Consider the following 16,625-nt stretch of genomic DNA (forward strand, 5'->3'; position numbering starts at 1 on the left):
TTATCTGACAGCTATTATTAAATGGCCATATGTCATTCTGTAACACACAAAATGTAAACACAAGAGACAGCGGTAGAGTTCCACGTTATGAACAGAGCACCCTCCCTCTGCAGATGGTCTGTTTCCTACAGATGGGACAGAACTAAATTGAAGCTGTAGCTGAACAGTTTCTCTACCAGCAGCCAAAGACATCACATGTCACCAGGCTGTTGGGTGCAGTGCCTCAAAGGCAGCACCACCGGCCATGAGACCCGATATTGAGGTGGGGCTGGATTCAAAGTGCTATGAATCCATCCCAGAAGTGGCACCTACACCCTTGTGAGCATGCCCAGCTACAGTAGTTGGAGCAGGAAATACATCTCTGCTACTAAATCCTACAATACTTCAAGGACTCATTTGTTACCTGCAACTAAATTTGTACACATATCTAACCTTGAAATTAGACAAGAAAGGCGTATGAAATGTTTCAATCAGGAAATGCTAAACTTCAGTAAAATCAAAGATATTTCTAAATAACTGAGAGGAAAAAAAGAACCTCCAAACATTTTCACCACAATTTAAGGTTGGCCTTACTTTGCAGGCCTTTGAGTTCAACACTAAGGCTGAAGACTTTTGTTTTAGAAATTTCCTTCTCGGAAATTAACAAAGGGCATTAAGCACTAGGAAAAATGCACCACAGTCTTAGGTATACTCACTTCTTTTATCCACAGCAATTTAGGTGGCTGCATTTCCACAGACATCACTCCCCCTACGTAGCTCAGAACCCTGTGCTGCGTTGCATTGATGCGCTCAACTTGACTGACTGCACGATGGTCCATCCACATAATAACATTCCTATAGCTTTGTCCTTGGGGAGGGGGAAAAAAAAAAAAAAATTAGGTCTGGTTTAACCTCACCTTGGTACTGTAAATTACTAGACTCTAAGCTGCTTCACACTTTCAATTCCACATAGAAAACTCAAATTCTATATGTATTAATAATCCATAGTAGATATCTAAAGATAAAATTCTAGCCCTCCGAGACAACTTTAAGACATGCTGAGCAATGAGAACGCTGACTGAAACCAGTCAGGCTTGTGAGCATTCAACAACTTTGAAACACCATGCTCTTGTAGACTATCTTTCATTGAAAGAACCCAAATTTCTTGACAAAGCATACATATTTAGCTAAAAATACAAAAAAAAGAAGCATTTTGGTGACTAAGAACTAAAAATGTGACAAAATCTCAGCAATTAGATTATGAACTAAAATTAACTCAGCTAATCAGCTAGCTAGGTAGTTACAGGGATTCTCTTTCCTCCTCAACTGTTATGAGAACTACCCTAATTCCTTTCAGAAATACAGTTTCAGGGAGATAATTTGCTGAAATGCACTCAACTTCAGGACATAGCCTCTCATGTATAATCTTGAAAACACACTCCAAAACAAGGCAGAAGTATGAGGCACACCAATATTTCTATATTAGAACTGTGAGACTGCCTGAAACCACACCATTGCACACCCATACCAGCGTGACAGTATTCAGTGCATTCTTGTTGTCTTATTTAGCACCACTGGGTAAACTCAAAGTTCTTGGGGATCTCAGAGAATAAAAAGTGAGAACTGAATTTGACTCAATAGACCAAAATAGCCCCAGACATCATTAGGCATTGAACAGATTGTAAGAGACTCTCAAACTGAAAAATAAATAATCTCATCTAAATTTAGCGAAGGACGTTTTGGGGGCAAAGCTGGTTTTTTAAGAAGAATAGAAGATGACAAATACATCTGAGAATAGAAAGGGAACATCAACAGAACTGTGATTATGGCTCTTGGAACTACTGATTGGGCACACACCTACTCTTAAATGGGATTCACTAAAAAAAAGCGTATCACAGATTTTTTTTGAGACTTCTGAATAATCTACTCAAAAACTAAAAATTAAAATTTTTAGAAAAAGGTCACAGACTGTTTCTGAAGTTTAGCACTGTCCTAGACAGAGATAGAACACCAGTGTAATAAAATACATAAGCTGAACCTCTTGCTAGCAGCTCCATGACAGAATAAGCAGTTAGACTATGCTAACAATAACATTTTTAGCATTCCTTTAGCCAGTATAGATGGGCATTTATATACACTATAAAAGCTGCGATTAGTAAAGTCTGAAGGTGGAGAAAACATACAGAAAAGACAAATGAGCACAGACTTCTCTAAGAAGCAGTCTCTCTGAACCAAGGTGAATGAATTTGATTTTAGACACGAAACATTTAGCCAAACAATAACTAATACTCAAATTTATTTTCGCAGTACAATTAAAATAGTAAAACCAGAGAAAAATCCACTTGTAAAAAAGCATTTCTATCATCTCTATCTCCAAGAGTCAGCCCCATAACTTAACATTTGGAAGAGATTGTACATTCGCTCACATCAGTGACAACACATGTACAGTAACAACAGTTTTTGTGCTGGAGTCCTACCTTCACGGTTGACTGCCAAAGGTTGGAACTGTTTATCCACAACAACAAGGGAACACGTAGCATCAAAACCAACCCCTCGAATCTGGCTAGCATCTACTCCACAGACAACCTTCTGCAAATATACAAACCACATGTGAATACAAATATATCCATATATATGCAGGTTCCATGTGAACTAATGAGTAGAGAAAATGAGTTACAAGTTAGAAATGCAAGCTCAAACTCTGAAATTTTTGAGATTCAGTATTCTTTAACATGTTTAATAAAAAAATACCCCAAATTACCAAAAATTCTTTGGTTTTCAGAACTGAATTCAAAGGTCCATGAAAAACTTTTTAACCTTACTAGCCACAGTCCTGGATAAAAGCAGGAAGCACAAAAATATCAGAAAATAAAGGTAGCAGAAAACTAGCAATGTTAATTTTATCTCTTTTCTAAAAGCTTGGAGTTAAGCTGCATGTGAAACATGGACACAGGATTAGGGCCAAGTGCTTTCATCAGTTACTTCACTCAGTTCCCACCTGTGGAAGCAACAATCTTCCAGAATTGCTTTGGTAATATTGTGTCACAGTTTTTTGTCTTGCAACAGGTGAAAGGTCCAGAAAATAGAGTTGGTCAAAACCTGTAGCAGTGATACCACCTCTGACATGCACACCTTTTCAAAAGCTCTGCTACCAAGAGTTTGGATAGCATAATTTTTGGAAGATTTAAAAAAAAAAAAATAAATAAATCACCACCCAAAAAGGTCTGAACTTCTTGGCTTCCAGCAGCACTGGAAAAAAAGAAAACCACACAACGCCCACATGGATTAAGTGCCAAGTGAGGATGCAAGACACCTAAAATGTAAAGCAGTAATAAATTGCCACTTCTCAGCAACAATAAAAATATCATTATTTTAATTAATACTAGAACGAAAGACTTTCACTAGATTTGCTGCAGTGCCAGTCTCTTACTGGCTCTGTAAAGTTATAGTTTCAGAGACTGTATTTTACAGCTTACATATAAGAGATTGTATTTAAAGAGGTCCAGAGCAAGGACAAAGCAATTCACAAAGAGAAAAATCAAATAAGTAGAATAAAAGACTTGCTCTGCTTTAAGATCAAGCTGTTCTTCCCTATCACTCCTGTCACTCCCTTCTTTTCCTTCCTTCCCCCTCACCTCATCTCCTTCATCTCAGGGCATTCTGCAGAGCCAAGCTCATTAATGTTTGAAAAGGCTGATCAATAACAAGAGAATGGGTGAAGTGTCCATCTGCAAATTACCAAGCATATCATGAATATTTAAAAAGCCAACCTTAGAACATGGAGCAGGCTGGGGCTTTATTAAGAAAGATGAAATGGCCTACATGTGCACTGCCAAGCAAGGTCACTCATTTACTTTAACCACCAGCATGCGCAGGCAGATCCTTGGATCAGAGGGTACACATTTTCCCTTATAGTAAGGTTTATTTCAATCTGGTTTTATGCTTGATACTATCCACAAATGTACATAATTTACGGGGGTCTTATAAGACTGGATCCTCTTATAATGAGGATCACAGGTGAGAGACATTATGTTAGGCACCATACACAAACCAGATTATAATTTCTCTACAAAAAATGTTCCTTTGTGACTCCAGTGCAGCACAATGCACATCTTTAAATCTATGCATTACCATGTTGTGAGCAACACTGACTGCTCAGAGAACTGCCATGTGGCTAGAATATACACCAGCAAAGCAAAATCCACAGATGTGAAATCCTGAAGGCAGCAGGCAAGTCCTCCCCCTGAGCTAACAGCCCAAAAGAAGGCCTTTCATTCTATTTTCAGCTGTAGCACAAGCTTCTTTCACTCTGGCCTTCAGCTCCTCACCTGTGTAACACTGTGAGGCTACATCAGCCATATCCTCAAGGTGCTTTTAATGCATAAGGACAGTTACAAGTTATACAGTAATACAGCGTGCACAGAATTGAATGTTAAAGGCCAACGACTGGAAGACCTTAAACTTTCAAAACCTGGTGGTTTTTTTCACATACCTTTGTGACTGAGCAACAAGCAGCCCATATGTCCGCAGAGGATTGCTCGTAGTGGTCTGGTTGGGGCTCCCAAATTTGGATTGGCTGATCTGCGTGTGCCACTACTGTCCCAAACCCATCTACCAAAGCTGCACGAACACTTGCCGACCCAACATCAATTCCAACGTAGTATTTGACTGGAGTCTGCTTATTACTGTGCATTTTTAATAAAACCTGTTGGGGGAAAAAAAAAAAAAGGGGTTTAAAAACAGATAAAATGACTAGGGATGGAAAACTGCTGAAAAGGACAGGAGAGATGCTGCTGCACAGGCACTTTGCCTGATAATTCTTTTTTACAGCAATTCTTCACTTGGCATTTTTTAATTAAATTGAGTATTTGAGTCTTGCACTAGTTGTACCATTTTTCTTCAAATGTTTCTATATAAGTTGCATGGCACAGAAGCTCTTGGAAAGCAAATTGTAAATTTGCATGTAAGAATCTGCATGCTATGATAAAGTTCATGCACTCATACAGTCAAGGAAATGAGCTGTAGTCATACAGCATCATGTCTACATAGAGGGAAAAAACAAAAAAAAAAAAGAGAGAAGGAGGTAGGAAGGGAAGGAAAGGGTATGGTTACAAATGCTGCATCAATCAGGAGCTGGTGCTTTACACTGAAGGGAAATTCCAACCCAGAGACTTCTGGGTTCTCCTGAATTCTGGTACACAGGGAAGCTCCTGATGCCTGGTAGGTTGGATTCACCTCTGGACAAGACAGCAAGAACTACCACAAATACCTCATTGCCTCAATGCAAACAAATTACACCCCTGAAGTAGTGAAAGGGGTGGTGTGCTTGGCTCCATTGAACCCTGACCTGAAAGGGAACGAGGAGCCAAGAGCTGCTGCCTCCCACGGAGCCAAACAGCTAATGAGGGGCATATTACTGCTGAATGAGACAGTGAGTCAGGGTGAATTTCTGCAGAATCTGAAAACACTTTCTACTCCCAAAGTGGTATGATGTTGATAATTAAAATAGCTTAAGTGACAATCTGGTACATACTACCCAATTTTGAGCCCTCCAAAGAAAGAAAAAAAAACCCAACAAACCACTTGAAAAACAAACCAGTTAGGTTTTTTAAGAGTTATCCACCATCAATCCACACAACTTTAAAGATACAGAAAATAATTTGCTGAAAATGTGTTATGAGAGCATCCCAGGAAATCTCTGCCTACTCTCTGACAACCTACAAGAACAAAGTGAGGTTAAGTTAATTAGTTTAATTATTCACAATGAGTTGCTTATTTCACTATATTATGCTTAACTATTTGACATTTAATACAGTGACAAATGCACTGTACGTAATTTCTCACAGTTTGTGCTTAATTAATGGTTAACATTTACATTTTAATCAAGCTGGGAGAATGCTAAGTAAGAGCTGATACAAAGTATTTGAAACGTCAGACAAGTACCAAGTTTAATGCTTGTATGAATCTCTTAAGCCTCAGAAAAAAACAAAACTCAGCTGACACACAGCTTCTGATTTCCAGAAAATGAATGGATCAATTATAATTTGATGAATACACAGTATTTACAGAGCACCAAAATGGCTCTACTTAAAAACGGCCCATCTGTCCCGAAGAAGTGACCTGGATTACTTCTGTGTATGGAAGATGGGTTGGTTAGAGGGAGAGGCATTGGCAAAGGGGGAAAGATTTGGAAAGAACTGCTTAGTAGAACAATACGATTAGTCACATTTCAAATGAATCTTTTTTTTTTTTTTAATAGAGTTTAATGGTAAAATATACCAAAAGCCTGATAAATAAAAAACAACCAGTCAAACAGAAAATGGTGAAAGTTCTCTTTCTACCTTCAGACAATAAAAGCTTATCATATAGCCACATAAACCACACTCAACTTCAGCAGCAATGTTTTTCACTTGTTTTATTTCTACAAGACAGAAAACCAAGCCTTTTTTTTTTTTTTCTTCCCTGAAATATCTTGAGTACAGGTCAAGATCTATCCTTGGGTGTCAGTTTGAACATGGTGTTGGCTCAATGGAAGTGGCTGGTCACATCTATGGTTGGCTTGTAACCACTGCTGCTGATGGCTATTACAAAATCACTGAGGGTTAGAGGTAGCAAGTGAAATAAAGACCAAAAAAATGGGGAAAAAAAAGACTATCCCTTATCTCAGAAAACTCCAAGCACCATTCTGGATAATAGTGTAACAGCTGAATTAGGACAAAGTTTCATCTGCACTCAAAATAGCATAAGCCAATACCTTGGCTAAAGAAAACTACCCAGCTTCCCCTCATCCTACCTCTTAAATGGTTCATGGAAATGTGGTTAGTCTGTGGAAATCTGTTATCACAACTTGTCCCATGCGACCATTTTGTAGTGCCTGAATCTGCCACTTCATGCTTGAACTACCGCTGCTGAGGACTAGGCACCATTTTTACTGTTCTTGGCTTGGACGGCATTAGCATGAGGAAGCTCTGTCCATCACTAAAGTTCCTCTCAGCACAAACCAAAGCGATTATCAGGCTGCATTCTGCATGCGCCACGGCAGGGTCACTAGAGGAAGTTGTACAGATCATTAGCTTCTAACAATATCAGAAACTAGACCAAAAAATCAAAGCTACAGAGCATATTGCGGTACTGAGGGAAACAGTAGCTGCCCTCTATCAGCACACTGATTCTACCCAGTAGATTAGGTGCCATACACACTAATCTTGTTAAGCAAGGTCATCTTGTTCAAGCGATGAGCAATCAGCTAAAAATAATGGTGTGCCATGAGTCTAACACCTAGGAATATTGGCAAGAAAGCTCGCTTTATTTTCTTGGCCCTGGCTCTATGACCTGGTCAGACTAACAAAAGCTAATGCCTCTGTCACAGAGAGGACAATTCTCCCGGTATCAGTGATTAATACTGCATCTGTCAGCTGGGGATACTTACAGCACTCTGCATCTTCCTCTTAGCCCTTGGCTGTAAAAGCAGTTTTAAGACAATCTTTTCAACAGATGATGTTCACTTTTTAATTTTGCACTCCATCTCCTGAAAGCTTAAAAGGCTGGCTGCAGATGCTGCTAGCTACTTGCAAGAAATTTTACTATAGAGAAATTGCATAAGGCTGTTCCTGATACTATCTCACGAATTTCCCTGTTTTTCCCTATTTCGGCACTGCCTTTAGCTGCTGACTCATAAAAAGAGGAGAATAAACCACAAGCTGCAAACCAGAGGTTTTTTTCAACACAGGCAAAGATTTCTTACTTGCATTTCACAAAATACAAATAGCAAAAGGAGTATTTTACATCCTACCTCCTTCTCACACACACATATTACTCTAAATTTTTATTTCTCTTCCTTGTATGGTAGCCTTGATTTTAGCTCATTAATTGTTTTTGCTACTTAGAGAACAAGCTTAACAGATGTTAGAGAATTAAGCTCACAGTACCTCCTACTCAGCACTTAAAATTATGGCTTTGCATTGGATTCTTCCCACAAACATTTGAAACCTGGAACCCAATCAGCCCATGTAATGTTTACTTTCCTTTTTTTCCTTACTAAGCAACCAGGATGTGCATGTGCAAGTGACTGCACAGGAATCAGTTTGTTTATATGCTCAAGCAGTACAGATCAGTCAGTGCATATCCAACTATTTTATTTCTGTAAATCAGTGGACGTAAGAAAGAGTTAAGTGACAGAGTTCAAAACCAAGAACCGAAAACCTATTTTAACTGGTCTTTCTCTGAGTAAAGCTCACCCAGATTTACAAAGCAATACTTCAACATCTTATGAAAAAAGGATAAAAGTAAATATTAATCCTTTTTTCATGCATAGCAAGCACTAAGTTACTGAGGCTATTCAAAGTATAGCATCTCTGCAATAGGATCCCATGTCTTTGCAAAAACATAATTCAATGCCAAGGGTTTTTCTGGAATACCAATCACTTGGTATGTCACTTACTTGTTAACTGGATCCACTGTCATCTCTAGGTCACAAGTGTCACCAGTTAGGGACTCTGCCTAAAGGTGTTTCTTGAGAACCTAAGAACTCAGCAGTGAGGTCGGTGGAAAATATTTAGCCAAAGTACTTTATTAACAATTTAAAGCAGAATGTTGTCATTCAGTTTTGCTTACAGAAGATTCCTTTGGTACAAGAGGAAGCTTCAAAACAGAAATGAAGAAACTCTTAATGTAGCTCAGAGGTAGAAGGCGGCCCCAGCATAAACTTCTTGCTTTGCAGTTTGGACACCCATGTACATTGCCATGTGCAAGGAAAACTTTGTTGTGTAAATAAAACTTTGGTTTGGATTTTGTATCTATTGGATTCTTAGCATACAGCTTCTGCAGTCAATGCAGTCATGAGCAAAACAGCAAACTGGAAAAACGATTGAAATAAAAAGTCCTAAAGGTCCAGTCAGACAGGTCAATTCCTCAAGCACAATATTCCTAACAAGACAACAAAATATTTGATTCATGAATGATGCATGTTTATGGACTTCCCAAGTTGTGGGTAGCACTGGTAATACCTTCTATACCCCCAAAGCATCTAACTCAGGGAGCCTGGATTCTTGCAGCCAACAAAAAAAGGCCTCCAAAACTTCAATAGTTTTGCCTGTCCATTGCAGAATTAGGGCCTCATATTTACAACTTATTATTTGAATTTGCAAACAGAGAGGGAGAGAGAAAAGAAAAAAAATTCAAAAAGACATGTCCAGCTTGACCGTGTTAGACCATGACTATGACTATAACTGCTAAGACAGGACAAGAAGCCAAAATTCCCTCCAAGCACTAAAACAGCAATGGCCTCTTTCTTTGCAAATCACAGCAGGGACAGAATGGCTTTTCAAACAAGCATTTATGATCAAAGGGCTACAGCATATGATAAATATTTATATGGCCTATTAAATAATAGTCTGTATAAATATTATTCAAAATGTGCGTGCTGGAAACCACAGACTTCCCAGTTTATCCTTAAACAAATGTGCTAGTTTTCCCACATAGGCCATGAAAAAAAAGAAGGGGTGAAACTGTCATTTGCAAAAATATTTCTTTAAAAAAAAAAAAAAGAAAATCCTTAACATTGTTTTCTTTAATTTAAAAGGCATGACTAAGTAACCGAATGACTGTTTCATTACAACTACCTACTAAGCTCAGTCTGTCCTACCTTACTTCACGGTTATCAAATTGCCAGGACGTCCCTTTCTGTTAAAGCTGAAGTGCAGGAAGGCTGCACACTCACATGCACGCAGGCCGAAGCTCAGCAGAAAGTATTTATCAGCAGCAAGTATAGATTTTGTGAAGGACTGGCATGTCTCTTTTAAACTTTGATCTTTGGAACGCTGCAGGCTGCCCAGACCCAGCAATCATGGATAAACAGTATGTTTTTAGTAGTGCAGCTGTGCTTTTCTATAGATTACCGAGAAAAACATTAACAGGCTCAAATTAGGCTTCATAATCTTAGCGTGAAAAGATCTAAATATGTTAAATAAAAGCTGCTTTTCAATTGTAGAAAGGAGATAAAATGAAAGAGGCATTTTTGTCATGATATTGGAAATTCAGCTTTTTGATGGCTTTCTAGGGTTACAGTAAACTAACAAAAGTGGTGCTGGTAGAGTGGCAATCACTTCTTGAAGACAGTGAACTCCTTTTCCTCTTTCAGGATCTTTAATTCCTGTTTGGATGTGAAGAGACAAAGAAGGCACATGTCTGTGTGGGAGAGTGGGAGCAGATGGGGAATTCTAATGCTGCATTGAAGGGCAGTACTAATATAGAATAATACCCTTAAATGCCCAAGGGACTATGCTATAACTACCAACAAGCATTTATTTTTCAGCTACCCAACAGCAAACAAAACAAAAACAAGGAACAAAAGCACACCTCATCTCCCCTTTTCCCTTCCCAAAACAGAAACACGTACATGCAAGAGATCTCTGTCTTAGGAATGTGAGGACTCTGTTAACAATAACAAAACTGGAATAAATAAAAAACAAGCTGGAGAAAGCATGCTTCTTCACTAAAACCCAAACACTTCTAGATTATTTCATCCATTCTCTGTTAAAATTCTGTGGAGTTTTCTTAAATCTTAGGACGAGGAAAAACAGTTTCAAATGGTGGAAGAGACCTCATTTTAGAAGGAGAATCAGACCCCAACTTCCAGTCCCATAATACCTAGGTTGTTCCACTGAAACTTTCCTAATTGCCCTCACCACATTGTAACATAACCTCAGTAAATCCCACCACAGGACTGAAAATATTCTACTACTTTCTAGTATCTCCTTTTCTCTCTATAAATAATTCACTATGTACTAATCTTCTGTAATGTCTCTCCATACCTTCCCCCCTCCCTCAGTGTCCAAGGCAAAGCCATTAATTCATCGTTGCCTTCGGCCCTTTAATTCTATCTTTTGTACTTTAAATACTTTCAGGCCAAACTACTTCCACCTGCTCTGATATAAAGCAAGACACAGTTTATCTTGGTGTAACTAACTAGCAGGAAAATGAAAATGACTAAGCAAATTATTCTAAGAAATGGGACCCAAAATTTATTTATTTTCAGCTTCTACTGCCTACATAGATACCTCACTCATGAACAGCAGAAAGATGTCAGCATGACCAGTGTCAACAAATAACAAGCTCTGAAATGTACAACAGAGTTGTTTTTCTCTATAATCTGCTCTAGAAGAGATTTGTATTAAAACAGAAAAATTATGCTCTCCTTGAACTCCCACTGGCAAATACAGCCCATAGGACAGTTGATCAAATAAGAGCAAGGGCATTCTGGACCCTGATTAAAGAGAAGAGTGTGGCTGCGCTGGGTCAGATGAAAGGTCTAATTAGTACAGTATCCTGCCACAAAGAGCAGGAGCAATAAGAAAAGCGTATGTCTGCCCTTTTCATCCAGCGATACTTCCCCAAGGCACCTTCTTCCTCCTGCTATCTATAGTAGAGGCACTTCCTGAGTCAGAAATTTTATCTTTAGGATTAGCAGACCTTGAAGGCTTTTTCCTCTCTGAATTTGTTTGTGCTCTTTTGCAAACTAGTGTAGTAATGAGTTATAAAGTTGTGCGTAAACAATACAAGAAAAAGTGCTTTCATTTGTTCTGAGCAGGCCACCTGCTAGTTTTATTTGATGTGCCCGAGCTGCTGAGCTAGAGGAGACAGTAAGTAACTGCTCCCTATTTACCTTCTCCACAAGTCACGATTATATCAAATTCTGAATCGTCCCCAGAAGGCTCACTGAAGCTATCTACAGACCACGGGTGACGAGCTGAACTCACAATTAACATGGTCAGGTGAGTGGTCTCTGACTGTTCGTGGATGTGCAATACTAAGGGCCATAATACAGCGCAGTAGTAAGTACCAATAAGCAGCAAGTAATGATCCCAAGACCGCTTTGGGCAAGCAGCGATAGCGCTCAGAAACGCTCACAGTAGAAAAATAACGTGTTGGTGTCAACTGAGAGGTACTGCTTTGATGCACAGAGGTGGCTATGGAAGCCAGGGATTTCAAACTTCAGGCAGTTCCCGATGTGTGTCTAAAGAGAGGAAACCAGGAGCTCCTCCCAACCATATGCTTGGGGAAGACTTAAGGCTACTGCTCACCCTGGTTTTCTTTGGAAGGAAGATCAAGGCACCCACAGGGTTGTTGCATGCCCTGATAGGCTCTGCACTGCAACAGGCATGAGGCTATCGCCGCAGCATGCAGCCAGGCTGCCTGGCCTGTGAGGCCAAGGACAGACCAGCTCTCTCACTCTAAGATTATCCACGTGACAGCAGCAAACTGGGCTGCCCCATTTGTTGTTCCCCAGCCTGTAACTACACCACACAAAAGAAACAGGTTCAGCTCTCTCCGTTCCACTGCTCGTCTAACACCAGGAACAGCAGGAAACAGCTGCAGAGAGGAGCTGTCAGGAAAAAGGAAGGCTGAGCACGGAGCCACAAGTACACACAAAATGAGATGGGGAAGAGAAGACAAACACACTACTGGGAAAACCCAACAGCTCCAAATCCCTCCGGGGCTCTCTTGGCCCTGCTTGGGCTGGGCCATCACTTCAAAAGCAGGGTCTGATCCTGCATCCATTAAAGTCAGTGGCAAAACTCCCAGACATATTAGTAGCTCAGGATTAAACTCTTGACACTTGCGAACATCACAGGTGCACTCACACGTCTGCAGGATTTGGAACGCTTGCCATAACCTACAATTTGTCAAACAGAGGAAATGTTGATCGGTTAATGCCAAGACACAATTCTCCCTCAGGAAAACCTACAGAATTAAGAGGGTATAGAGCAGAACCCTTTCTTCTCCAGACCCTGAAAATGGCAATTGATACAATTCATGCACACCAACCTATTCAGATCTTTTCCCCCCTGTGACACTGAAGCTGTATGTATCTCTAAAGGCTGTGCTAATGATCTGGCAGACAGACGTGTCCCAAATGACACTGCAGAATGCTTGAAGCTCTGAAAGAAGACACTATCTTGTTTACATTGACCGTGAGGGGAAAAAAACCACCATCTAATTATTACATAAATTCTAGCTGTAACAGCTTCATGACTAGTTGAAAGGAGGTAACAGGCTCCAAAATGACTGATGGATCCAAGTGGTTGGATCCACCAGCTTATTAATGTAATGCTGAGGAAGATCTTTCATATTCCCGTGTCTCTGACACTTCAACCTATCCCACGCAGGACAGAAACAACAATCTCCATTCGTTGCCTGTGAAAGGGCAGATTCCTGTACTGTGCCTTCTGCACTTTTTCATTCTCTTGTACACTATAATGGAAATGGAGAAACAAATAAAAACAACCAAAACAACAAAACACACATACAAAAAAAGCAGCATACAGTAAACACGACCCTAGCACAATCATGTTAATTTACAAATTATCTGTTTGAATTATAAAATACATAGAATGCAATTCAAAAGGCACAATTACAGCTCACGTAGCCACACACACACTAGCTTTGTGCTCCTGGAGCAAACCAGCCTCTGCACCGTGAGCTTCAGTGCAGGGTACACGGGCTTATCTGGAGTCCTGGGTAAATAAAGCCATTATGCTACTGTGGATACCAAATCAGCCAACTTAGGTTAATGCTGATTCTCTAATCACATCTGTAGATTCCAGTGCTACATTGAATTTGCACTAGCAGTGTGATTACGTATCAGCAGATCAGTATGAAAATAATTTGTTCTGAGTTCACAGTTTTATGAAATGACAAAACATCAAAAATTAGCATTCTGGCTGAAATCCACTGCATTTCCCATCAAGGCTTACACATTTAAGCAACATCTGAACCAACTGTCTATAATTACTTCTGGCAGATACTAGAACACTTAGGCCAGTAGTAGATGCAACAGTGAAATCAATTTTTAAAGACATGCTGTAAACCACTTTCAAGATGCTCAGCCCAGAAGCAAACATGTGTCCATAAGCCGAATCCACAATTTACACTGTTTGTTCACTCTTGCATAATAGGAGCATGGGAAGAATGACAGCCCTATGTAATTGGTCATTTTAAAATTAAACATTTATTTGGGCTGCAATTCCAAAAAAACTAGCCCTGAAGTTCCTGTCACAGCTACTTAAGAGGATGTGAGGTTGCACATTAGCTTAGGTTGAAAAAACCACCAATTCTGCATAAAACTCAGATATCTAGATAGATCACATGTGTGTAACATGTCTACATCCCCTTCTTTTTTACAGTGAAAGAAGAATCACATCTGTTCATCTGCACACAGTGAGTTCTCTTCCTTCTCCCTACATACACAGCTGGGGGGGTTTCATTTGGTTGGTTTGTTTTTATCACAGCAAAATCTGCCTTATTAATGATCCTATCAGTCTCATAATTTCAAACTCCCACAAAGACAAGCCTGAAAGAGTATCAGGCCAACACCTCTCTAAGTTCCCTTCGATGCCTTTTGCAAAACAGCTCAGAAGTCAAGAGCTTGCAAGCTTGTTTGCCCCAAATAGCTGAAGGTCACAAATTTTCAAACTTTATTTTATGAACAGTCTGAGGACTTTCCCTTTCACATGTGAAAATGAAGAGGGGAAACTGAAGGCAGCTCAAGACACCAACCAGAAGGTATTAACAAGAGCCAAAAAAACAAACAATGTGATCAGAGATTTCCCTTTGAAAATGAAGCTCAGAAACACCTCTCTACCACGGCCACGCTGCTACTGTTGATTATGCACACCAGGCTCTTTGGTATTCCAGTGGCAGGTACCAGGGAAAAATTTCAACGCGAGTCATTACAAAAGCCCAAGATACAAAACAGGAACACGCAGGAGAGCTATTCTGATCCTCTCCTGTAAATCTACCAGTTCTCAGGAAACAGATCAACCTTTTACAGAATCAAAAGCACGTTTAAAGGAAGAACGGCTTATGGAAACAGAGAAGGCAGACTTACTAAGGAAGTACAATATACAGAATGGGTGAGAGCCCTTATTTGGGAAGAGGATGACTTTTCAAAAGAACCAGCAGTTTCAAATGGTAACTTAGCTGTAGGACTGTTTGAAACACAGGACACAGTAAGTAGTAAGAATACACATAAAAACTTCCCAGCATAGTACCAGTTTATTTAGTCTCTCCTGACACTGTAAGTTTATTTCTGCCCTGATTCTTACAGCTGGGAACAGCTGTACCTACAAGAACCCAATTCCCCCCTGTCTTCCTCTTTCATCTCTTATCCCAGGCACCCTTCCCAGGGAGAAGGGGGGGGGAAAAAAAAAAAAAAAAAAAAAGCAAGCAGCTTTTTTTTTCCCCCAAACCATATGCCAGTACATATTCCTGAAGGGGGCCATTAACATTTAAAGACACTTTAAAATTTCAGTATGTTTTTGTACTATATTTAAGTACGTTTAGAAAAAAGCTAATTTGAGTAAATTAAGCAAATGGCCTTCCAGGATGAGGGAATACATGAGGATGAAAAACGAGGAGACCACCTTCACAGTAACATGACTGTTTATTACTTTCTAAGAACCTCAGAGATGAGAGAGCTCTCTCCTCTCCTCTCCTTCCCTGACATTTATTTCTTAAGTGTTCTCCAGAGAAGAGGCACTGATGCTAAATTTATTAAACTAGCTAACAAGTCCCAGGCACCTCAGTAGAGAAAGAATCTGCAAGGTCACCAGTTCCTAACTGGTGCAGAGCATGTCACCAGCAAGGAACACAAGTTACGGGGAGGTCTGGAGCCAAGCACAAGTAAACTCCACCAGGTTATTGGGGTGGGCTCCACACCAACCCACAAGCTTTATGGGAACGCAGGAGCAACTGCCATGCGAAGGAGACGGTGCCGCAAAGGTGCGAGAAAGCGGAGCTGCAAGAAGAGGAAGGATGCAGCGGTGGAAGCGAGCAGCAAGGACACACCAGAGCCAGAGATACGAGACGGAAAATACCAACTTGAGTAAGGGCAAGAAATACATTTGAGGAAATCTCCCAAGGATCTGGAGGATTAAGCGTGTGAGTGATGTATGTGTCCCACCTGCCTATGTCAGGTCACCTGAGCGCTGCCGTTTAAAGCTCAGGGAAAGGCAGGAGGGAACGTGGTAACTCCTACACACCCGTCCGCTGGAGGAATCACTGGGAGGAAGCGATGTGCCTACCCCAGCCCTGCAAAATGTCAAGTGTCTGCCCAGGCGCTGCGCACCCCCCGCGCAGCCTGGGGCCTGTCAGCGCAGAGGGGCTGTGAAAAAGGGCAGACCCCTTCTCGTTAAATGTAGGCGTTATAGATAGGCTGTGCTGTTGAGAAACACAGTAAAAGCAAACTTTGGGAAGTCAGGCAGGGAGACTAGAATGTAAATCCTATAATGCCCCACCAGCTACACCAAAACCAGGCTCTGAAACTGATCCGGAGCAATTTAATCGCACAGTCAACACACGCCCTGAAGAAGCAGCGAGAGGGGTTCCCCTGGAAAAAACCCGGAGAGGGGGGGTGTCACACCGCAGGTCTTTGAATTAAAAACAAAACAAAACACACCACCGCAAACGCGACAGCGTTTCTCAACCAGCAGCACCTCCCGAACGGGGAAGGAGTTTTCTTCAATGTCACCGCGTTCTCCTTTCAGCGCGGAGCTGCGGAGCGGGGGCTGGGCTGGGCTGGGCCGGGCTGGGCGCCCGCCTGGGCCTAGCAAAGCCGGGCCGCCCCGGCCAGCGCGCTCCCCTCAGAG

At 40.8% G+C, this 16,625-nt stretch overlaps 1 protein-coding gene across 7 annotated transcripts in view; it reads right to left on the reverse strand.

Moving 5' to 3' along the window:
- FGGY (FGGY carbohydrate kinase domain containing) overlaps positions 1 to 16,625 on the reverse strand; it is a 291,445-nt gene that overhangs the window by 129,426 nt on the left and 145,394 nt on the right. For 5 of the 7 annotated variants that reach the window (XM_026853492.1, XM_026853491.1, XM_026853490.1 and 2 more), the window contains 3 exons: positions 4,472 to 4,684; positions 2,457 to 2,568; positions 696 to 847 (listed from right to left, as the gene is read on the reverse strand). In XM_026853492.1, the coding sequence (XP_026709293.1) occupies positions 696 to 847; positions 2,457 to 2,568; positions 4,472 to 4,672 (465 nt within the window). In that variant the 5' untranslated portion in view covers positions 4,673 to 4,684. Of the gene's footprint in view, positions 1 to 695; positions 848 to 2,456; positions 2,569 to 4,471; positions 4,685 to 9,622; positions 9,706 to 11,641; positions 11,665 to 16,625 lie in introns of those variants that run through there. The other 2 variants (XM_026853494.1, XM_026853493.1) reach the window with 2 other exon arrangements.

Source organism: Athene cunicularia, assembly GCF_003259725.1.
Source record: "Athene cunicularia isolate RWA chromosome 8 unlocalized genomic scaffold, athCun1 chr8_part1, whole genome shotgun sequence".
NCBI classification, from domain to species: Eukaryota; Metazoa; Chordata; class Aves; order Strigiformes; family Strigidae; genus Athene; species Athene cunicularia.